The sequence below is a fragment of the Haplochromis burtoni genome, unplaced genomic scaffold (assembly GCF_018398535.1).
Source record: "Haplochromis burtoni strain Fernald_Lab_line unplaced genomic scaffold, NCSU_Asbu1 Contig_45, whole genome shotgun sequence".
NCBI lineage: Eukaryota > Metazoa > Chordata > Actinopteri > Cichliformes > Cichlidae > Haplochromis > Haplochromis burtoni.
Window position 1 is genome coordinate 759,307 of NW_024582406.1, and position 24,726 is coordinate 784,032.

Sequence of the window (24,726 nt, forward strand, 5' to 3'; positions counted from 1 at the left end):
ATCAGCTGCTGGGTATTCAATAAAAGCCACACTGAGCACGCAAAGATTGTGTGTGTTGGGTCGATTTCTTCACACTTAGCAGAATTTAAAGACATCTGTATTTTACTTGAGTAGTTTTTTCTCACTACTTTTTACTCTTACTCCATACATTTTTAAACAAATATTTGTACTTTCTGCTCCTTACATTTTCAAAGAGGCGCCTCTTTTGTTTTAATGCATTTCGGAGGAGTTATTGTTTCACGTTACTATTAGCCTCCAAAAATCTTTGTTTATTATGCAGCAGCCTATATTATAGGATAATGAGAGATGATTTCTGCCAAAGTAAGGGGTTAAAGTGGAGCAGTGTTTTGTTTATGTTTGTTTCTTCATTTTGTTTTTGCCACAACACCAGAACGGAAGTGCAGGTAATAATAATAATAATGGATTGCATTTATATAACGCTTTTCGAGATCCTCAAAGCGCTTTACAATTCCACTATTCATTCACTCACTGGTGGAGGCAAGCTACAGTTGTAGCCACAGCTGCCCTGGGGCAGACTGACAGAAGCGAGGCTGCCATATGGCGCCATCGGCCCCTCTGGCCAACACCAGTAGGCAGTAGGTGAAGTGTCTTGCCCAAGGACACAACGACCGAGACTGTCCGAGCTAGGGCTTAAACCCGCAACCTTCCGATTACAAGACGAGCTGGAAGTGCAGGTTACCATAAGTTGCGGTTGTGCTACTTCAGCATCTAGCTAGTCCTACAAGGGAGTAGCGAGCATCAAGGGAGTGACTTTTTAAAGTGCTAGTTAGCCTGTGGCGCTAACAGAATTTTCAACAAACTCTAAGGGTAAAAGAAGGTTATTTTTTTTCCTCTATTTGTCTTTGAATTCAGTTTATTTAAAAGACTTGTCATGTGATTTAAATGTCAACTTTGTATTTTTATGGTCAGTCAAAATAACAGTAAGACTGAAAGTTTTTTTACTCACACAAGTAGTCAGCTAAGGTGGAATGAGGGCGGTTGGCGCGGCGAAAGATGAGGTGTTCAGGAGGTGCTCGGAAATTTGAGTTATAAAATGATACGGGTGAGCGCGCATGTGTCTGAATGTGTCTGTGTCAGAAAGAGAGAGAGAGAGAGAGAGAGAGAAATACACTAGACTCATTAGTGTACAAATTGGCAGCTGGAATACTTTTAAGTTCTCTTTATGGTTTTTTGTTTTAAAATTCTGTTTTACTTCCAATAGTTTATATTGAAATACATGCAGATTGAAATTAAATTTGAAACATGATTAAATTTAAATTTTTGTGTGTGTGTGTGCGTGTGGGGGTGGGGGGTGGGGGGGGGGGCGCAAGACAGAGAAAAAAAAGTAATGAGTTGACAGTTAGTATCAGCGAGTGAGTGACATACAGAGAGAGAGTGGGACTGGCATCAAATGAACTGTTTTGTAGTCTATTCCATGTATCTGCTGAGAAAGCTCAAATCTCAAATACTGTATCGAATCATTGGTTTACTTTGTGGTAATAGTGGTAGTAGTGCCACCTAAAGTCAGCTTTACAAATGACACTAAAGTTTATTATGTGATAAAAAAAAATTTAATTCCTTTTTTAGAAAAGAAATTAATCAAAAAAGTTTAAGACACCACTTAATACAGATACAAAAACCTGGCTAGGTCTCACGTTGATTAAAAAATTCCCTTTTACAATTGTCTACTTGTTATATCTCTAGCTCTGTTCTGCTGAGCATGTGCCACTCCTGCATAAAAAAAATAAGTTTTTTGACTGACTGTAACTTTTTACTGGGGAAAATAACTTTGAACCTACAATGAAACTTGTAAGATTATGATGTCAAATTTCTTAGAAAGGGCCCTGCAAGGGAGAGCTCATTGCCACTATCTGCACTAGTGATGTGTCGGTCGCGAATGAAACAAATAGAGCCAGATCTTTGAAGTGAATTTCCCCGTACCTCCCTGCATATCTGTTTCTGGTTAGTTTCTGTTAGTTTTTCCCAGTTTAGGTTTTCTTAGTTTCATGTTCACCCTCGCCATTCCTGTTGTATCCTCTTTTGGTTTAATAAACTCACTTGCACCACAGCTGCCGCATTTTGGGTCCTAAATAATTCTCACACGGCTTGCAACCCGTGACAGAAAGCTGAAAATTTAAATAGTTAAAAGTTAAAATGTAAATAGTTTTTGTATTTTTTGTATTGTAGTTTTTGTAACACTGCTCATGTAAAAAAAAGTGGAACAACTAAGGTTTTAAAAGCTGTAGAAGCTTTACAGTTATATTTTATTACATCGGTTGAACACAGAAACATAAAAAACAACCCTAATGAGACTCATGAGACTCATTTTTCATTTATATTAAGAACAAAGGAATTTCACTGATTATTACTCTGAGGACAGCCTGCGTTCCCCCTAGCTGCACAGAAAATGGGCAAATACTTTTATCTGGTAGGACCAGCGACTTTAAAAAGCCACAAGCCTCTTTATTAAGCTGCAGAACACAGCTTTTGTTTATCATTAAAGCTTTAAATGCAGGTCAATTTGTGGCACAACAAAAACCGGTTCACGTGACCACTCCACATCCTTATAAGCCTCTTAAGAATTAAACTAATGTCTCCATATTGTGCATTTTTTAATTGTCATCCTCTGTCTTCAGCAGAGTGTCGTTCTTCAGTAATAGATAATGAAGGGATACTGCTCTCGCCAAACTACCCAATGAACAATGAACAACCACAAGTGCATCTACAGCATCAAGGTCATAGATCTTAACGCTTCAGAATATGCATGACATGAGTTTTTATTGAGAAAAATAATGGCTATTGATCATTGCAAGTATTTAAGAGATGTCAAATGTATTACCAGTCTTCAAACCTTTGTGAGGGCTTGTCACCTGCTATGTGGGTCATTAGTGCTAATTTCGATTTGATGTTGATCTGAGGTTCAAGCTGGGAAAGGAATCAACATCTCTGCAAGAACCTCTCATCTTGCCCAGGGTGATATACTCAAAGTAAACTCACTCACACATGCACACATTTGGTCTTTGCCCTTGACAGAAGGATACAAACTGGTGTACTCAAGTAAGTTAGCAGTGAACACCACTGTTTAGTATAGAGCGAAGGCCTAATCTGTTTCTCCAAGACTTCATCGAAGATTCATTCAGGAGGTGACAAAAAGCCCCACAACAACATTTCAGGTTCCACTTGCCTCATTTAAGGTCAGAGTTCATGAAATGGAAGTTTTAGAGTGGCCTAGCATATTTTGTATTGACTCTGCCAGTATCTTTGTCTAATCTTTGAATTTTTTTTTTTGGATTATCTGGGGCAGATGTACATACATTCTAGCAGTATGCCTCAAATTATTCACCAGTTAGATGCCTCATGACAACTGCTGATTTCTGACAAATGCAACAGGCTCACTAGAACAGTTTAACTCTAAATGGATGGATGGATCACAGAAGGAAATATGAAATTTTCCACTGAACCGATCACAAGAAACATGTCACGTTTGATTAACAAAGCTTTCAGCGTAGGACGACGTGGTAAAGATGTGTTTTGATGTTCACCAAAGCACACCCACATTTGGCAGTGCCCTCTTAGACGCACAGTTGGAATTCTAATTGTTTAAATGGTGTCATGAAGGGTGATCGCTTAGTATTATTCACTTTGAAGTGTCAGGATCCTGGGTCTCCTGACCCAGTGTTGAGTTTCTTGTATCTCAGTGTTTTTGTACTATGATGTATGTTCTAAGTTCTCTTTGTTGCCCCAGTTTATTCTATAGAGTCTAGTGTCTTGGGTTTCTTGTATTCTGTTTAGTTTTCTGAGTATTTAGTAGCTGCCCTCTGTGCTCCTTTATGTTGATATCTGTGTTTCTTTGTTGCTCTGTCTCTCCTGTCAGCTGTATCTCCTAGTCCAGTCTGCATCTCTGTGTTACATTTCCTGTTTTACTTTAAAGGTCTGTGTCCTACGTGAATATATTGTGTTTCGCTTCCCTTGGCTCTCGTTATGTCTGATTTCTCCTACCTGTGCTCCCCTTCTGTGTCTCATTCCTCTCGTTATTTCCCAGTGTATTTAAGGACACGCTGAAGCGATTATATCTCTCGGCTGGCCTGAAAACACCTTTGTGGAGGTGGCTGAGGAGCGGGAGGTCTGGGCTTCTCTGCTTAAGCTGCTGCCCCTGCAACCTGGTCCTGGATAAGTGGAAGAGGATGGATGGATGGATGTTTTGAGTTTACCTCTCTATTGTTGCTTTAGCGGTGGCTTCTGGAGAAAGTCTCTCTTGGATCAGAATACCAACTTTTGTCTCTGTTATCAATCTGACCATTAATCTGCATTCAAAGAACAAATTAGGGCTTTACTCGTGTTGCCAGCTCACATGAAAGGCATTTTAAGGGCTTTTATTGTGAAGCAAACACAAACTTCACCAACTATACTGATTATTGACCAACTTTTTCTTTCTCTGTGCCAAGCTGAGCTTTGCTACAGTAGTAAAGCGCCCTTTAGAGCGCTCTCACCTTAAGCATAACCAGGTAGTCGTCATGACGCTGTATGTTGGGGATGTTTGACAAAGCTGTAACTCCTGCTTTGAAATCTGGAGAAACCTGAAAAAAAAAAACCACATTGTGGTTTTAACTCTTATCCTGTGAAGATTTAAAGAGAGAAAGAAGAAAGAATTCCAGAACAGAGGAAGCTCAAGTCAGAGTTTTACTTACTCTTGAGGTTAAACAGAGGGTCCAAGGCTTTATCACAGTTACTGGAAGCTGCCAGGGGCTGCCAGTTTTTGTACTTCTCCACTGTGAAGAGACACACAAAACACGCCACTGATGAACAGACTGACTTGCACTACATCAACGGGGGAGCTCACACTAACGAGTACAAGGGTAACAATTTGTTCTTCTTATTCTGCAATAAAAGGAAACATATGAGCTGACACTTAGCAAACAGTGTTCCTTTTGTAATGTCTCCATCTCCTGGTCATCATTGGAATTTCAACTAGTGACACAGATTAAAGAGACAGAAATTGTTTGTTCTATTGACACCAATAAAACAAGAAATGTCTTCATGTAACCTGTTATATGCACACAACTGAAAGGGACACAATAATAATTGGTGATACTTTTTTCCATACAAATGACTGGCCAGTAGGTCTGTGAAGGTTCTCAGTCATCCAGGTCATCGTAGTCAAAGGAGCTTGCAAAGAAAAGCGTCTGGACTTCTTTAAGTTGCTTGAAGACGTTTCACCTCTCATCCGAGAAGCTTCTTCAGTTCTAAGGTCTCTCCACCATTTGACCTTAGAACTGAAGAAGCTTCTCGGATGAGAGGTGAAACGTCTTCAAGCAACTTAAAGAAGTCCAGACGCTTTTCTTTGCAAGCTCCTTTGACTGGCCAGTAGGTGGCAGTTTTGTACACATCATTACTTATCCTGACCATAACCTGCTAAAACACAGATTAGGTGTGGGGCACATAACCGTGTTGGTGTGAACCCCATCTGCAAACCTGGAAATCCAGGTCAACCCTCAGGATATCTCACTAAACCTCTGCTCTGTAGCACAGCTCTCTGCACGTACTGCATTCAATTCAGCTTTATTGATATAGCGTCCTCTTTTCGAGATTTTCGAGATAGATGATAGATGTCCGGGTTTTCCTACAGAGGACTCATATGTGTGACGTCATCCCTGAGCTGCTGCTTTGTGAGTTGTTGTTCCGCGCTCACAGACGGGACAGAGCTGCAAAAGAAATTTCCCTCGTAGCGTCCCGGTACTGGTCATTTTTCTTATTTAGATTAGGCCTTATTTCTGTACCATTATTTAATTCCACTGGCTTTAAGTTATTATTATTATTATTTTGCCCTTGTTGACTTGTAAAAGCCTATATGACATTTTTTGTTTCACCATTCACTAACCACACCGAGAAGGCATCGTTTAAATGTGTTAAAATTATCTTATTTTCTTCAAGAAAACAGTATTATTAAAGTTTATCATGACTGGGCCGAGTGTCCTCTTTTTTTTGGAAATCAAAATATGGTCATCCTACGTGTGTGTGTGTTTATTTCGTGTAAACTGCACATTTCTAATTTCTAATTTCTATTGCACAGATAAACTACTTCATCTAAACACTAATCAAAAATAGCTAAAATTATTAAAAGTGTCGAACATAAGAAGCTTGTACGTTGCTGTTTTCGTAAAGATACCTTTGTCTCACACGGAACATACATGTTCATACATGCAGCGTAATTGCAGACAGGTGCGTGGGCCTGAGCTCCACCCAGGCAGAATGACGAGTGGAAGAAAGCAGCAACACAATAAACATATGTAGCCTTGCGGAGCCGGCCGGGCAGACACCGAGACCATGACAGAGTGCAAAAATTTTATACTTGACAACACACACAAAAAACCACACAACAAAAATCAGAATGTGTTTGTGATTTGGATTTTTATTTAAAGGTGAAACCTTTTTTCTTTTCTTTTTTTGCCAGATTAGACATTTTGATTAATTTCATTGAAGTATACTTTAGTTTTTTTGTTTTACTTTGATGCTATAATAGATGTTTTTAAAATTTAGTAATATTTAATACTATATTGCATCATGGCAAAACAACAGTCTCCTCAAGCTGCTTTATACTGTAAGGTGAAAATACTACAGTAAAAGCCAGAAAACCCCAACAATCCAATGATCCCCTGTGAGCAAGCACTGGGCGACAGTGGGGAGGAAAAACTCCCTTTAGGAAGAAACCTCCAGCAGAACCAGGCTCAAGAAGGGGCGGCCATCTGCTGCCATTGGTTGGGGGTGGGTGGGCAATCTCAGTCCACGAGGGCCGGTGTCCTCGAACCAACACAGCTAATTTAAATGGCTAAATTAGCTCCCCAACATGTCCTGAAGTTCTCCAGAGGCCTGGTAACGAACTAATCATGTGATTCAGGTGTGTTGACCCAAGGTGAGATCTAAAACCTGCAGGGACACCGGCCCTCGTGGACTTCTTCTTCTTCTTTGTGTTTAACGGCGGTTGGCAACCAACGTAAAGGAGCATTACCGCCTCCTACTGTTCTGGAGTATGGGTCAGACAGTGAGTTCACAAGCTGTATCAAAAAAACAAAAAACAAAACCCTACACTCTTTCATAAACACCTATAGCCTTCAGAAACCCCACCAGTTCCCTCACCTGTGCCCTACTACCCTCCAACACACTCTTCAGATTAAATACCCCAATTCCCCGCTCCTTCAATCTATTCTGCAGAACTGACCTCTCCACATCATAACCCTTGCACTGCAGTATTACATGCTCTACTATCTCCACCTCCTCCTGGCACACTCCACAAAGCCCCGTCTCATGTTCTCCTATCATCTGTAGTGTTTTATTTAATGCACAATGTCCCAGTCTAAGCTAATGACCACCTCATCTCTCCTATTACCCCTATACAACCTACTCACTGCCACCTCCTTCGTAAGCTGATACAATTGCCTGCCCGTACTCCCTGAATCCCACCGCTTCTGCCACTCCTGAACAACCTGCCTCCAAACAACACCTTTCGCTTCAGATCCACTGCTTGTAATTTCCATCTCAGTCCTATTTTTAGTCAACGCTCTTTTCGCCAACCTATCCACCTTTTCATTTCCACTGATCCCTACAAGAAAGTGAATATTGCCACCACAACACCTTATTCTGCTGACAGTCTCCAGAATAGCATACAGCATGCCCTGCCTTGTCTTTGAACAAAATGATTGTAGACTTGAAAGAACAGCTGCCGAGTCAGAACACACTACCACCTGCCTGATTTTCGAACACTCTACCCATTTCAATGCTACCAAAATTGCTACCATTTCAACCGTGTATACTGCCAGTCAATGCGAAGTGTGTCTGTGTATTCCAATATTTTTTGACGGAACTGTCCAAACCCTGTACTTGCAGTAACTGGACTTTTAGCACCATCCGTGAACACATGAATACACTCAGGGTATGCAGTCAAGCTGTGAAAATGAAATGCTGAAACAAGATCGACTCTGCCTTTCAATGTTCTCTTCAGATCCAGCAAGTACCAGTCCACAGGAGGGGTCTCCAATAACCATGGGGGAACCACAGAGAACACTACTGCAGGACATATTTTAAGTTCATACACCTGACACTCCTTAGCCCACTGATTCCCCACCTTTCCAAAATGAGCCTTCTGACTTCTTCCATACTCCCAGCATTCCAAAAGTACCTCCTTTGTGGGATGTGCGTCACCATGACCACCAAGATGAACCCAGTAATTCACCGACACTTGCTTCCTCCTAAGATCTAGGGGCATTTCTCCCATCTCCACCTGTAGGGCACCGACTGGAGACGTCTTAAAAGCTCCACAGCACACTCTAAGGGCTTCCGATTGCAGAACATCCAAACGTATAAAAACCATTTGGGAAAACACACAGAACCTTTACAGCACCATTGATTTATCATCATTTTTCTTCTCACTGGCATTTTTCATAAATATAACATACAAACATACATATCAAACTGTAGCACGTCCTAGTGTTACAGTACTTGATGACGCTGCTATAATAATGCGGTAATAACAGAATGTACATACATTTTTTGTATGCAACTCAATTAAAACTAAATAAATTATAAATATTGAATTATTCCGTTAATTTTAGCAGTAATAAGACTTACAGTAAAAGTAAACACCAATATATGTGATTTAAGTATAATAAAACTATTATAAGGTCACAAAAAAATAAATGAATAAAGAAAATGATGTATAAATGGGTCAAATCTGTCACTGGATCACTGTGCAGTGATATGCAAAGTTCTGGCAACATCAAATATCCTGTTTACCTATGTTCTATGTTTATTTATTTATTTATTTATTTATTTATTTATTAGGAGTTTTTTTGTTTTTCTGGAGTTTTTTTTGTTTTGTTTTTTGTTTTGTTTTGTTTTTTGTTTTGTTTTGTTTTGTTTTGTTTTGTTTTGTTTTGTTTTGTTTTGTTTTGTTTTGTTTTGTTTTGTTTTGTTTTGTTTTGTTTTGTTTTGGAGATATCATGCCTCCTTAGATCCGTCTGGTCAATGTCTAATACCTGCTGCTAATTTTAAGTAAACAGGTCACCGTCTTTATACTACACATTTCACTAATTTCTAAAAATTAAACAATCTTTTAAGTTTTTCTAATGCAAGGGTTTCATTAAGTTACCCCTGTTTGATGTTATGATGACCAGTGTTGGTCAAGTTACTTGAAAAAAAATAATTAGTAACTAATTACTGATTACTTATCCAAAAAAACGTAATCCCGTTACTTTACTGACTGCTTATTTTCAAAAGTAGTTAGTTACTCAGTTACTTAGTTACTTTTTAAAAACATGATACACAACCTGAATAGGCAATAAAGCAATAGACCTTTCAGCCCAATTCTACTTTTTCTGCATAATCCATCATACAAAATGTAATCAAATAAAAAAGTCTCTTTTCAAAACTTGTATGTAGATCTTTTAATTTGTGATTGCTCGCTCTCAGTCAAGCACTAAAATAAAATAATATTTTAAAAATCCCTGGTTCAGACCCCCTGATGAGCTGGGGTTTGCGTTCTCATTTTCTTTCCTCCCACAATCTGAAATAAACTCAGATGAGCTCCATAAGAGCTCAAGAAAAAAAAAAGTTCTTTTAGTGATGCAACAACAAAGCAGATACTGTATGCCATAAACAGTATAGAGTGAGAATGCATGTCAATGTTATTTAAAAAACACTACAAAAGGGTATGAATGTGTGTGTGAATGGGTGAATGAGGCATGTTTCATAAAGTGCTCTGAGTGTGCAAGTGGAGCAGAAAAGTGCTGTATAAAAAACAGACAATTTACATTTATGTATTATTATGTATTATATAATTGTCCCTTTTTGTTTTATTTAAAATCTTCTTTCAGATGTAACTGTTTTCTGTTTTCAAGACCGCAACAAAACGAATGTCAAAAACTGACCACAGGGCGATATATCAAACTAAAACGTCTTAAATCCATTTCTGAGGCTGGGACAGACAGTGCGTTGCATGTGGATTCATGAGCATGAGCCAACAAAAATGTCACCACAGACTAAGGCACTGCAAACTGACAGAGCATAACAGAGATTTTTATACAGACACCTTTTGGAAAGAAGTTATTACTGCAACAGATCTCTGTAGCGATTGACTTTGGAGCTGTACATAGCTGGTTCCACGGTAAAAGGGTGACACCTATTGGTGAAAGTGGGTAGTGCAGCGGGTTCAGTACAGTGAGTAGAAAGAGAGAATTTGCTACTCTCCGGGCCATTTATAAAATAAGCACAACTTATGAAATCCAGTAGTTTTCAAATACAATGAGCTGCTGTGATATGCTGTGGCAAACAAAACCACTTTTGCTCTGTTTTGACGTATTTTCGTATGATCATTACGCACCACTTTGATGGAGTAATTATGTGGATGCCTAAATATTAAAAAAGCCGCCATAACTGAGGTTGAACTGAGGGAAAAACTCACTAAAAACAATTATTACAGTGATTTTTAACAGTAGGTACAAAAATGCGTGATTTAACATGACAGGTTGCGTGGTTGCTATGCGTCTCCAGGTTCGATTTGCATTGCATCTTTTGGTATAGTTCAGACAGATTTCACTCGGCGTGTTGTGCAAAGCTACAAGGGATTTCTGCAAATTTCTGCAAAAGTAAGACAACTTTCTGCTCAAGACTTCTTGCAGCCTTACAAGTGTCCAACTCCCATGTCACGGAGGAAAGCGACCCAGCAACCATCATCCATCATGGAAAATGTGAGATTTTATGACCGTTTTCAATAAGTTTTGAATATTTACTCGACGGCCAGAAAGAGTTCACTTTGCAACAGGGCAACATGAAAATATAGACGACATAAATGTGGATAAAAAGCATTAAAAACTTAGGCCTGTGCACGTGGGAGTTATACTTGCATGTTAGACTGTTGCACTGTAGCTGTAAACGGGTAAACTGTGCATAAAGTCATTTAAACTAGTATGTTACCTATAATAACGTTTTCTTTTGCGTGTATTAAATGATCTTGTGGCAGACATGTCACCAAAGTTTGCAGCTGGGATAAAAATGTTCAGTTTTTGCTAATAAGTAGAGTATCTTACATCTCGAATTAACTCAAGTGCATAATGATCACCAGGCCTGTTTCTAGCTTTTTTTTGGGGGGGGGGGGGCTGTGCATGTTCCTGATTGGGGGCCTTTATTTTGTATTTAAAACTAAAATCAGGGAATAAAACAAGTAAACACTGAGACTTTATTCACTGTAGAAAAGCTAATCCCCAAAATGTTTATTTACAAATTTGCAAGCCATGTTCTGCAGCATCATCTGAATTTTCAAATGTACACACACTGTCACATGTTTACAGGAGCCACATGTAACTGTGATCATCTTTAAAATCCTCAAAGCTTCTGCTTTTGGGCTTTTTAAACTAAAGTTTTAATCTCCTTCTTCATTGTGGCTTATGCTACAATTATTCACCTGACAAGACAGTCACCTCTGGGTAGAGGTCCCTCATTACACCACAGCCTAATGATGATCTTGAACTCATTACCCCCCACACACAAGGCAGGGCTCTCCTATTATTGTAGCTTGCTTTTCTTTATATCCTACACGTAATTTTAAACCATATAAGTGCCACACGTGACCAAGCTTAGCCAGTTACAAAGGTATTTTGTGCATCTGCATTGTTCAAAAACGGCAATAAGCAGCAATGATTATAACAGAAATTAGAGTTTAATACAACATGGACTTTGGTGTTTGTTTAGCTTATGCAAATTATTATTTGACATGTCATTTGGGGGTATGCAGCAGTGAAGCTCTAACACGACGAGCCCATAAGTTGACACGTCTTTTATTACACTGACCTTGATGCATTGTCCTGGTTTTAGTTCTTATGATTTTATGTGAACATGTTGGATATTTTTTGTCGTCACAATCACTGTGGACAAGTTATTCAACCATGCGAGTGGTTTAAGTAGTTTATGGACATATGAAAGGGTTTGTTATTTTTTAAATGTTTCATGAACTACTAACTGATGTCTGCATTACTGTCATTTTTGTGTATGCCTGCAGCTTACTGTGCCCGATCACTTCAAAGACCATAATTATTGTAAGAGAAACACTGCATGCCAGGCCCGTGATGCAAAGAAACCCAGAGCCAGCAGGAAACAACCGTGCTGCAGCAAGGACCAGGTTGGATGTGTAAAATTTCAGGAACAGAATCATTTGAGGGTTTTGGAGTTTGGACTTCATTGTGGTTCATCAAATTTAGATTTTTGTCTTGTTTGAAAAAGATGAGGTCGCTATTAACTACTGACATTCCCTTGTGTGCTTCTGACCTTTCCCCAGGTTGTTAATTCAACCCAGAGGCCCCGGCGCCGTGACAGAACAGTCAGTCAGCCCCGGAAAAGGAAGCGAAGCCCAGCATCCAGGTTATCCCGACCTCCAAAGACCTCAGTGCCTCCCTCTGCAATCGCACATGATGACCTGCCAGTGGCAAAAAAATTGCCCCCCAGACCCGAGCCATGCAGTACCAACCACCAGCCAACCAGCTCCAGTGACAGCCCTTTAAAAATCTACAACCTCTCAGTGGAAGATTATCAGCGAGTCTACCATGAGGTGGTAGATAGCAGGCTGACGTACGTTTGTCTCCAAATGTCCTGTCACTTTTTAAAATCGCCAGCTCTAAAATGGTTACAGTATGGTTTTTGACCACATGCATCATTTTGATTGAATTTCTTCTTGCAGGTCCAAGAATGGCCGCAAACGTCCCTACAGTTTAGAGCTGGGGAGAAGTCTTAAACAAAACCTGTGGGAGAGACTGAATCGTCCTATGGTGGAAACATCAACAAACGAGGACGGACTTGAAGAAATTGACTTTATGTATGGGCAAAAAGTCAAAATCCCACATTTTGACATTTCCTGTTAGCCAAATCCTCAACATCCACCGAGCAAAAGAGCAAAGGAGAGGTGAATGTAGAGCAGCAGGAGCACTGCTACAAAACATACAATCAAAAACTGTGAAACACACAAATCAACTGTAGATAAAAGCACTGTAAATATATGACAAATGTTTCTGTAAATAGTTCACATGTGACTTTGATAATTAAAATGTAATTTCTGCACAAGTTTGTGTTTCTGTGTATTATAGATATATTCCACTGTGTGTTTGGACAACTCTTTAAGGTCACTGCTGAGAAAATTCATAAAACCTTCATAGGACTTTTATTTTGAAAAATCACTACTTATATTATTATTTATCTGACTCAAAAGGGCTCATTTGAAGTCCTTCTTGACCATGATATATATTCAGGCACTGTGAACAAAACATAACATCCAACTTTAATTCACTCGCACCTTTGTCTTTTTAAAGACAACACATTACTTAACTTCCATGAATAAAGTGCAGAATGCTAGAGATTTATGTCATTCTGTTTGCATACTAAATATTCAATAATCATTCATGTTCTCTAATGACCAGTGCCCAGTGTTGTGCCAAAAAGTGATCGTTTGCCAAAGTGATTTCTGGTATTTGCCAAAAGAGAATTGATGGTAACAGATGTAAATGACTTGCTGTCATATAAACTGTCAAACGTTTCTCTCATGAATGAGATCAATTCATTTTGATCCAAAAAGAAACTTCCTTTCATCAGATGTGACTTTTATTCAGCTTTCATTTATTCAGGTAAAAAGTGTCGCTGACATTAAAAATGTCGTTTTCAAACGAGGTCTGGCCTGGAGGGCTGCAGAAGTCACAAAAAAAATCACAGTCCTTTAAAAAACTGTGATGTTCTTCAAGTGGCCGAAAAGGACTGGGTGGATCTTTATAATGTAGGTACAATAAAGCAGATTCATAGAGCTGCTTTAAAATTTGATATAACATATAACCCATTTTTAAACTCTGTTTACTGCAGCCTATTTAACAATATAAGCAACTATATAAAAACATAAAAAGAGATCTAGACATTAAAAAAAACACGCAAAAAGTGATTGGCATACGATCACTTTTTGGCACATCAGTGCAGCGAGGTTGTAATTGCTGCTTGTAACCATCAGGGGGCAGTATCGCTAAATTGCAGTCTTGGAACCTGTAACGAGAATCACCCTTCATTATCATTAGAGTTACATTGCGCCACACAATATGAATATAAAGTCCTAGTATATGTACAAATGCTATGAAGTGAAGTTTTAAATAATACCGTTCGCCCAGTTAGTTTTATTTTTCTTTCACTGCTCGCTTGTTTTGATGACGTCAAAATCGCCTTTCCGCTTTCATTCGCGGCAGTAAACATGGCGGACAGTTAGCGAAGCCACGGTGTGATATTCAATCCTGGGGGGTTTGGATTTCTCTTTCAGGACGTACGCAAAACGTGTTGCATTGCTTTTGGCACACGGAGGTGTGCGTGTGTGTAGGGCGTTGTGCCCTGTGAGTTTTTACTGAACAAAAGGTACAGTGAATTTTTCCCTCCTGTGCTGCTTTCGTTGCTAACGCGGGCCTAGCTATAAGTGCAAGCTAACGTTAGCCGCTAACCTGCCAGGCAAATGCTTTTGACCGGCATGATTTAACATATGTATGTATGTATGTTACAAATGTTTGATTGGCTCTGTGGTGTTTATCAGCTCATTCAATAGTTTAATTGTGCAAAGAGCTTAGATAGTTTGACTCGTGCGTTGATTGTCAACTTTCTTATCTTCTTTGCTAATAATAGCTAACAGTAAAATTCTTTAAGGCGTGTATTGTAGATAGTTTGGTTAAACTGCCTTGATATCGAAGTTAGAATTAACAACAAGGAGGCTGCAATTTGTCAAAAATGAATTCAAACATTGTTTAAAGTCTCAGTGATTCATAAATATGAGCTAAAAGTGTTATTTTAGTTTGTGACAAAATCCGACTTATTCTTGAACGTACCACAAAATAACAACGTAAGGTTTCCTTTACAATTTACTTCTCTTCTGTTTTGTTGTATTACATGGCAGCGTGAAAGAGACCTACCGTCACAATGGGGCGACGTTCAACCTCCTCCACCAAGAGTGGGAAGTTTATGAATCCCACCGACCAGGCCAGTAAGTGCTGATAACAAACTGGCGCTAATTCAATCATGAATTGATCTGCTGGATATTGCTCAGTTGCTGATTAGATATAAAAATGGTAATTTCTTCCCCCCCTTCTACAGGAAAGGAGGCCAGAAAAAGGGAGTTAAAAAAGGTTAGAACCATTCACTTAAAAAAAAAAGATATTTCTAAATATGCAATACAGGATAACAATACTGTGATAATATGATGGTAACATCGTTTTCATTTGGAAATATTAGAACAAGAAGCAGAGGATGATGGTGAGAGCAGCAGTCCTGAAGATGAAGGATCCCAGACAAATCATCAGAGACATGGAGAAGCTGGATGAGATGGGTGAGATGACAGGGCAGAGTTTATGCAATTTAGATGTTAGAGATATATTTAGTTGTAACTATTTAGTTGTATGTTTGCCACTTGTAGAGGACCTGAGCTTGTGGAACACATGTATCAGTAGATTAATGCTATATATAATTAGTGTGTGTATTTAAGTATTTCAAGCCTTTAGGTAACAGCAGAAAATCACAGTCAAAATCTGAATTCTACAATTAATTTGCTGCTTTTCTAATGAAAATAATTACTTTGTTTCTGAACAGAGTTCAACCCAGTTCAGCAGCCGTTGCTGAATGAGAAGGTGTTGCGGGACAAGAGGAAGAAGTTGCGTGAGACATTTGAGCGCATTGTTCGTCTGTACGAAAGAGAGAATCCTGAAACCTACAAAGAGCTACGCAAACTTGAACTGGACTATGAGACTAAAAGAGGGCAGCTGTCTCTTTATTTTGACTCAGTCAAGGTGTGTTGGAAACTACATGACAGTTTTGGGGGGTGGGGTTCCTCAGTTTATAATAATTCTTGCATAAATTGATGCAGGAATGAGAGGTATATTGTATGCACATTGTCCTACAGGCTTGTGTACGCCTTGTTGGGCTGCAAAAAAAATCTTAAAAGTCAGGATTATGAATATTTTGGGGCATACACCAAAACCCATTACTCGTCTTTTATTTGTCTTGAGCTTGATTGCTCCAGATGTGTGCTCCATTACCTTATTTATCCTTTGTTGTGCTCTCTGTTTACTCTGTTGTGTGATGTTTCCTCTTTTTCAGAATGCAGAGTTGGTGGAGGTTGACAGTATCCCTCTACCAGACATGCCACATGCCCCATCCAGTATCCACATCCAGGACATCCCACTACCAGGGGCTCAGCCTCCCTCCATATTGAAGAAGAGCTCCACTTTTGGGTAAGACTCATTCAATGAGTAGTAAAAGTTTCAGCAGTTAAACTCCGCATGTGACATTTTAGAATTTTAATGGGCAGTTGAGTTAATTCTGTTTTTATGCATGTCTTAGTAAAGGACCATCGTCCTCCGGACCAGCATTGGCAACAGTGCCAGGTGTCCCACGCTTACCTCCAGGGAAGAAGCCCCCTGGGCCTCCACCTGGCCCCCCACCTCCTCAGGTCCTGGCACTGTATGGACCTGCTCGACGCGGTTACGGCACAGATGCAGGTGAGATACAGCCAGTTTCCCTCTGATAATCAAATGATTTTTTTCCACCTATAATTTAACATTTCTTCTTGTTACACTATTTCTCCTTTGAACAGAGCCTTCCATTCCTGGATTTGAAAAGGACTCTGCAATGGATTTGGGGAGAGATCGGGACAGCGGGAGTGAGAGCGACAGAGATCAGGACGATATTGATGACGACAGCGACTCTGAAGACATCAGTGAAGAAGAGAGAGATGAAGGGGGAGATGGCGAACAGAGAATGCGCTTGGACAGGCAGGACGATGAGAGAGAACGAGAAGAAGATAGAGACAGAAGTGAAAGACATGGTGGTGAGTGTTTCTGACTGCTTCAACACATTTAAGCCTCAACTCACGTCTTTGTTGCCTTTATTTATCTCTTGATCTTATAACTGTTTGTATTCTGTTGTATTCCTGAATTTGTTATTATTTGACTACTGCAGGTCGTAGCGTACGTTTTGCAGATATGCCTGCAGAGGCACCCCGTGAAGGAAAAAGGAAGAAGAAGAGGGTTGTGAAGAAGACAAAGGCCATTACACCTCTGCAAGCCATGATGTTAAGGATGGCAGGTACTCTTAGTGCTAAGCACTTACTAAGCTAGTGCTCCTCACAGTTTCTTTTCTTTGTATGATGATATGCTATGCCATTTTTATTTGTTCATTTTTTGTGTTCAGGTCAGTCAGTTCCTGACGAGGAGGAAGAAGAAGAGGTAGAGGAAGAATACACAGACGAATCAGACAGCTCTGACATCGAGGACAGAGGCCCTCCAGGGGACAACCAGTCCCATCTCATGGCCAATCAGCGACTACCCCCTCCAGCTGGGACCACGGGACAGCAAGGGCCTCCACACATGCAAGGGCCACCGATGACAGGACCTCCACTACTTGGTCCACCTCCGGCACCACCAATGAGGCCTCCTGGTCCACCATCTGGCCCACCTCCTGGCCCCCCACCAGGTTCTCATTCTGATTAGCTAAAAGATTGATTGCTTCGACTCTGAAGTCATACTAGAATAATTTCCTGTGCCTGTTCTGTGGGGGTCTTCTACTTCTCTAAGTGTGAGTGCTCTGCATCATTTTTTCAAAGAGATCTTCTGTTATCTTCAGGTGCTCCTCCGTTCTTGAGGCCTCCTGGCATGCCTGCAGGAATGAGGGCTCCAATGCCTCGGCTTCTGCCTCCTGGGCCTCCACCAGGTCGACCACCTGGTCCTCCACCAGGCCCCCCTCCTGGCCTTCCACCAGGCCCTCCACCACGTGGTCCACCTCCCAGATTACCACCCCCAGCACCACCAGGTAGGCACATGTGTGTGGAGGCAATCTAAAGATATAAAATAGTGAGAACTTCTGTTGAATGCATTTCTCATTTATGTTTTTTTCTCCTTGTAGGTATCCCGCCTCCTCCCCCAAGAGCTGGAGGGCCTCCGCGTCCTCTTGCACCACCTCTGTCTCTCTTCCCTCCACCTCTCAATTCCAATGTGCTGAGTGCTCCTCCAAACATTGTTCAGCGACAAAAAGGCTCAGGATCCAGCCAGGACGGTTTACAGACCAACCTGCAACCCCCTGCCATGCCCATGCGACCTGGTGTCATGCAGATGCCCCCTCCGCCTGGGACAGCTGCTGCCTCCACAGGCACCAATCCGGGCAGCAATCCCCCCAGCCATCACCACCCTCCCACCATCGAAAAACGCGCAAACATCACCTCTGTTGCAGCTGCAGGAGGCAACCTGGCAGCAGGTGCCGGTGCAGGCGGGGCTACCATCTCTGCCAAACCTCAAATTATCAATCCCAAGGCAGAGGTGACCCGCTTTGTGCCCACAGCGCTGAGGGTGCGTAGGGACAAGGTTGGAACAATGCCAGGAGCAGCACCTGGGCCCATGGAGAAAGCAGGGGGTTCTGTTGGAGGAAGGAGGGGAGATGAAGGTGTGGGAGGAGGCCAGTGGCAGAAACAGCACACTGCAACAGCTCCTATGGGCGTGGCCAATCCATCACAGATGGGTGCTGTGTCTCAGCCCAACATGAAGACTAAAGACCAGGTGTATGAAGCCTTTATGAGGGAGATGGAGGGACTCCTCTAAGACTCGGGAGCGTACTGCCGATAATGATGATCAGTGTGGCAAGCTGAACAACAGCAGTGTGTTTGTTTTGTGTTTTCTGTGCAGAGTTATAGAGGTAGCCGTCTTCAAACTTTCAGCTAGAATCAGTTTGTCTGTCACCTACCAGTGAAAGTCCACTACACCCTCAGCTTTGTTCTCTACAGGCTCATATTCATTTGATCTGGGTTAGATTTTTGTTGCATCAACAAGAATGTGCATTTCAAAAAGAGTAAGAAATCTGTTTATTTTACTGGGTAACTTGCATAGTCAATTCAAGAGAAGAACACTATGCTCTGCACAGAAGTGCTTTTTCACATCCAGCATATTGTTTTGTTTTTTTGTCTTGTTTTTTAACTCTGAAATTGTTTTTCCTCCAACCACCTGTTTGCAACTTGACCTTAGAAGCAATCTTGTATTACTTTTTTCTGTTTTTTTTATTGCAGATCTCCTAACATAAAAATAGTTATAGAATGTTTTCCAACCACTGACAACAGTAAAAGTGTAAAACTGTTTGATCTTCAGCCAAATAAAAACTCAAAAAACTGGTTTAATCTTGTTTCAGTGTGAATCAATCCGCGACAGAAATTCCCATGTCGTATTTTTATGCGTTTTCGGTCGTAAACACAAACTTCCATCATCCACTGCGGCTTAAGCTCGAACTCGTTTCCGCATCTGCGCAGTGCGGAACTGACGACACGTTGGGGCGAATAGCATGGCGGACGAGGAGAGCGTGAAGCCAAACACAGACGAAACACTCGAAATTTCGAGCAGCGATGAAGGAAGCGATCACGGTGATGGCGGAGAAAACGACGAGACGGTGAAGAGCTTCAAGGATCTGGTAGGTTTGCTTCAGCGAGCGAAGGAAAAGCGTCAGGCACATTAACACGGAGAGACCACTGCTGTTCGAGTTAGCTACAACTCCGCTGTGTTATGTAAACCTCATTTTATCCTTTTAAATATGAATGGGATATGTCTGTGAGACATATACGGCGCTAGTACACAATTACGATCGTGTTACAAAGATTTCTACCTTTTGTCTGCTTCCGACAGGGTGTTACTGATGTCCTATGCGAGGCTTGTGATCAGCTGGGATGGAAGAGCCCCACGAAGATCCAGATAGAAGCTATACCGGTGGCTCTGCAAGGTGAGAAATCACGCTTACCTCTTTCTGTCAGTTTTACTCAAGTAACAGTATATGATCACACCATACGCACATTTTTGGACATCAGGAAAAATACAACCCTTCTGGAATAAAATATTTAGTTATGTAATTCCAACGATTGTTTCAGATCCTCTACGTGGATCATCTTAGAGGCCATTTGCGTCCATGCTGTTTAAGTCCCCTAAGGTTTTAAACAATGAGCTGTAGACAATGGGTGGTTGTTGTTGAGGAGATCCTTGTGATGGACAAACTCACATACAGACAGAAAAAGAAAGAAGAAAACTTTCTACAAGACTGGGACAAATGTTTATTATACAAAGTGAAGAAAGGACATGAGTAAATTGAATTATTAAAAGAGGCAGATTTACTCCGACACTACCAGCCCCTGAATGTTCAAATATTAATGAACTTGTTTTTATATGTTTGTGTATGGCTACTTTTCAGCTTTGTTTTGGCATTAGCATAGCCACCATTTGTGCATCATTGTACTAGACCATCAAAAAAACAAGTTGAAGTAACAATGACAGCAAATATCCTGTTAATCAGAGATGATGGGCTAAATGCATGGCCCAGGGATTTGAAATCTGAAATCTCAGCAGAGGATTGGAAATCAGTTTGTGCTCAAATTCATACCGCGATTACACACCTCATATCTGTACGTGTAACATATGAAACTTCTCCATATTTCTCTGTGAATCATTATGATTTAACATGGACTGAAGCTAAAGGAGCAGCGCTTCAGTCTGAATCTCAGGACTTGTTTAAATCTCTAAAGGTTAAAGTGCGTAACATTTCTTGTCTCCTTGTGACCTGCAGGGAAGGATGTTATTGGCCTGGCGGAGACTGGTTCAGGAAAGACCGGTGCCTTCGCTCTGCCTATCCTCCAGTCGCTGCTGGCCTCCCCCCAGAGGCTTCACACACTTGTTCTCACCCCCACTAGAGAGTTGGCATTTCAGATCTCTGAGCAGTTTGAGGCCCTGGGCTCCAGTATCGGCGTTAAGTGCGGTACGTGTCCTTGAAAGGTGAGGCGGCTTGCAGTAGTGCGGGAGGCTCTGTGCTCTAAATCCGTCTGTCTTCCGTTGCAGCCGTGATAGTCGGTGGAATCGATATGATGTCCCAGTCCCTGGTGTTAGCGAAAAAGCCGCACATCGTTATTGGTAAGACTTTACCTTTAAGAACGTTGCATATTTTTCACACTTCACACGTCTGCTTATGTTCACCCACTGTTGTAATGTTTGTACCCTTTATAAACTGATTTTGATGATACACTTTTAAGTAAAAAAATCGTTTTGTTTTTTCCAGCCACGCCCGGTCGTTTGATCGATCACCTCGAGAACACAAAGGGCTTCTCTCTACGAGCGCTGAAGTTCCTGGTCATGGATGAAGCAGACAGAATCCTCAACATGGACTTCGAAACTGAGGTCAGTAGCTTCCTATTGGTAGGAGACTCACTGTAGCACCTCAGCCACATCCTCCTCAGTGTGCTGTTAAATGGCAGGCTCAAAGGTTATTGATGAAAGCATTTTAAAGTGAATGTGACAACCTTTATGGCAGTTTAAATCCAAAAAGTGAAATTTACCTAAACTTCGCATTACTAGCCGTAAGCTGGTAAAAACCCGAGTTGACGTATATTTTTTTGGTTGACAGTGGAGCATTTTGAAAGATTACAAATAGCCGATAGGCTAAGCTTTAAATTAAAAACCTGCTGGCTACGGGCTCCACACCTCCAACGCCTCAGGCTAGATTTGCGTCTGTGACGTGTCCATTTGTGAAGCTCTTTGCCTATAAACAGAGAAGGTTTTCAAGAATTTAACCTGTACAAATTTCAAGAAGCATGTAGCCCATGTAGACTGTCGTTTTTATATCTATTATTTATTTTATTTTTTTTACCAGGTGGATAAAATCTTGAAGGTGATCCCAAGAGAAAGACGCACTTTCTTGTTCTCGGCTACCATGACCAAAAAGGTATCTTTGTGTTCTTCCCTCTTTGTCAACTCTAGATGACGGAGAATGTTAGTCGCGTTTCTTTTAGCCGTCCTTGTCCTGCACATTATGGGGGACAGTAATAAGCAGCTGCCAGAGTAGCCTTTGCCTGACCTTCTGTCATATGTTTACAGGTCCAGAAACTAGAGAGAGCAGCTTTGAAAGATCCTGTGAAGTGCGCGGTGTCTACGAAATACTCCACAGTAGACAAACTGCAGCAGTACTACATCTTTATACCATCTAAGTACAAGGTAGGGTGCACACGTGTACATGTGCTGACCATGTGCTGACAGTTGTGTTTGTGACTTGCTGAAGCTGTTTTATATTCAGTAAGTTTAGCTCTTGGTTTTGCCAACAGGACTGCTACCTGGTTTCCATCCTGAATGAGCTGGCCGGGAACTCCTTTATTATTTTCTGCAGCACATGTAACACAGCCCAGCGGGTGGCGCTGTTGTTAAGGAACCTCGGCATCACTGCTATCCCTCTACATGGGCAGATGAGTCAGGTAAAGCTTCAGAGACTCGGTTGAGTATAAGGATTTAACCTGAGATGTTAGCATTCATTATAGTGCCTGCTGCTCTGTCAGCATTACCTACGCATACTATAAAACCCTGTAAACAGTTTGGTTTATGATCACACTTGCAACACATGCTAAAGTCATGCTTAATTAACTTTACATGCAAGTTAGTGTACTTTTTGTACCATTTGGAAACATCTGGAAGTCATTGTCATGGTCTGCAGTTTACCATAAGCAGTCTACAATCAAATCTACATTCAAATCAGGCTGCAGTTCACTTAAATGTTTGAATAGAGCTCTTTGCACCATCTAAGATGCTGTTTTTGTAGACCAAGAAAAATTTCTTTCACTCATGAATGAAAGTGAATGTTGACCAGCTTTGGTCCCGTTTGGCTGGATGTCAGCCCTCTTTCTGGTTTTGTGGCATTACAGCAAATGTGACCTAATGTATGATATGAGTTGTGTGTAAATATGCACACAGACATTTATCAAATGGAGTTTTTAAGGAAGTGAAAGTTTTCCCTTTTTCTTTCTGGTGGATACTGTGATGTGATCTGGATCTTCCTTCCTTCGCCGTGCAGAATAAACGTCTTGGAGCTCTGAACAAGTTCAAGTCCAAGTCTCGGTCGGTGCTGCTGGCGACTGACGTGGCATCCAGAGGACTGGATATTCCTCATGTCGACTGCGTCATCAACTATGACATTCCCACTCACTCTAAGGTACCGAGGCGCTGATAATCATGTTGGTGGTGCGTTTGATGATTTATTTCACTTCACCGATGAGCTGATCTGTGGATGTGTTTGATCCTACAGGACTATATTCACAGGGTTGGCCGAACAGCCAGAGCAGGACGATCTGGAAAATCCATCACTTTCGTCACTCAGTAAGAAGGGCCTTTTTATCGTCACCAGTCATTCCATATACAATAACATCTCTGCTTTGTTTCCACTTATTGCCATTTTTATACCATTTTGACATGGTTGAGTAAGTTGTGCAATACTGTGGTTTGGAGAGGAAGGTCACTGCAGCAAGTAAATGTGTCTGGTGTCCATATAACCATAGGTATGATGTGGAGCTTTTCCAGCGAATTGAAAGCTTGATTGGGAAGAAACTTCCAGCCTTTCCAACCCAAGAGGAGGAAGTGATGATGCTGGTGGAGAGGGTGAGCGAGGCCCAGAGATTTGCCAAAATAGTAAGTCATCCTGTCTTTATTGTGTCTTTTCTCTGTATTTGTCAGGTATAGCCTAAAATTTGAAGAAGAAAAAAACATGCTGTGTGAAAACAATGGTGCATAAACCCGTCTGTTTCTACATGAGGTGATTTGAGCTTTGTGACACAGTGTGTTATCCTCTTGAAATCAGCCATCAGAAGATGGATACAGCGTGGTCATAAACAGATGGACATGATCAGACAGGCTGTGGTGTATGAACAGTAAACAGTTGGTGCTAAGGATCCCAAAGTGTGCTGGAAAAATATCCCCAAAACCATTACACCACCAGCAACCTGAGCTGTTGATAAAATGTCGTTTATGCCAACTGTTACCATCCTATCCAGTTGTGGCAGCAGAAATCAACACTCATCACACAAGGCAACATTTTTCCAATCTTCTGTTGTCCTTCTGTTTCATGAGACCATGCAGCTTCTAGCCTCAGTTCCTTGTTTTTAGCTGACAGGAGCAGCACTCTGTGTGGTCTTCTGCTGCCGCAGGTCATCTGCTTCAAGTTTCGAAGCAGATGACCAGAGAACTGACCACACTGGATATTTGCATTAACAGGCAGGTGTAGGTGTTTAAGTTGTTGGGGAGTGTAATGATTTAAATGTAACCATATATTTAAAAGAGCAATGACTGCAAGCATAAACTAAAAGTTACGAACAAATGTTTGAAACTTGGCTAAACCTTGGCTAATTTCTTCAAAAATACATATTTAGAAATGTTTGATTTTTTTTAAAATTAAACTTGTTCTGTCTTGACCTAAAATGCCTGTATATAGAATATAGTCAGCTATTAGTGTACATGAACATTAAGAAAACGTTTGTGTTCCCCAGGAAATGAAGGAGCAAGGCGACAAAAGGAAAAGGCCAAAAAGAGGGGACGGAGACGATGATGACACGGAACAGGCGACCGGCGTGAGGAAGAAGGTTAAAGGAGGAGGAGGAGCAGGAGGAGGAGGAGGGAAGAAGCGTGGCGGAGGAGCCTGGAGGGGCGGACGCTGAAGAGCCCCAACATTAACAGACTGTACAGAACTATGACATACAACGCCTTTACCGTCTTTTGAAACCTTCATTCTTATGACACGTTTTCCACTGCTTCCTTAGTAAAGTGAATGACTATTTAATTACAGAAAACACATGTTTTTCTCGCCCCTGGTGACATGTTTCCATTTGTAATAAAACTCAAGAAGTCGCAC

The 24,726-nt window shown here is 41.1% G+C and overlaps 3 protein-coding genes across 3 annotated transcripts; all 3 read left to right on the forward strand.

The window, feature by feature from the left end:
- The first annotated feature begins 10,539 nt into the window (after positions 1-10,539).
- LOC106633277 (uncharacterized protein C22orf31) lies at positions 10,540-13,092 on the forward strand. The gene is made up of 4 exons (XM_042220211.1): positions 10,540-10,739; positions 12,047-12,166; positions 12,323-12,612; positions 12,722-13,092. The coding sequence occupies exons 1-4, from the start codon at positions 10,692-10,694 to the stop codon at positions 12,900-12,902; spliced, it is 639 nt and encodes a 212-aa protein (XP_042076145.1). The 5' UTR covers positions 10,540-10,691; the 3' UTR covers positions 12,903-13,092.
- A 1,134-nt stretch (positions 13,093-14,226) lies between these two features.
- Positions 14,227-19,207, forward strand: LOC102301929 (WW domain-binding protein 11). The gene is made up of 12 exons (XM_005926646.2): positions 14,227-14,421; positions 14,951-15,037; positions 15,148-15,179; positions 15,286-15,379; positions 15,640-15,836; positions 16,147-16,280; positions 16,390-16,547; positions 16,643-16,876; positions 17,008-17,133; positions 17,239-17,520; positions 17,671-17,856; positions 17,950-19,207. Exons 2-12 carry the CDS (start codon positions 14,974-14,976, stop codon positions 18,636-18,638), a joined length of 2,196 nt encoding a protein of 731 aa, XP_005926708.1. The 5' UTR covers positions 14,227-14,421; positions 14,951-14,973; the 3' UTR covers positions 18,639-19,207.
- A 94-nt stretch (positions 19,208-19,301) lies between these two features.
- ddx47 (DEAD (Asp-Glu-Ala-Asp) box polypeptide 47) lies at positions 19,302-24,654 on the forward strand. The gene is made up of 12 exons (XM_005926650.3): positions 19,302-19,494; positions 19,707-19,800; positions 20,635-20,823; positions 20,904-20,975; positions 21,121-21,239; positions 21,712-21,783; positions 21,936-22,052; positions 22,160-22,306; positions 22,900-23,037; positions 23,131-23,201; positions 23,381-23,510; positions 24,365-24,654. The coding sequence occupies exons 1-12, from the start codon at positions 19,369-19,371 to the stop codon at positions 24,530-24,532; spliced, it is 1,443 nt and encodes a 480-aa protein (XP_005926712.1). The 5' UTR covers positions 19,302-19,368; the 3' UTR covers positions 24,533-24,654.
- The last annotated feature ends 72 nt before the right edge of the window (positions 24,655-24,726 follow it).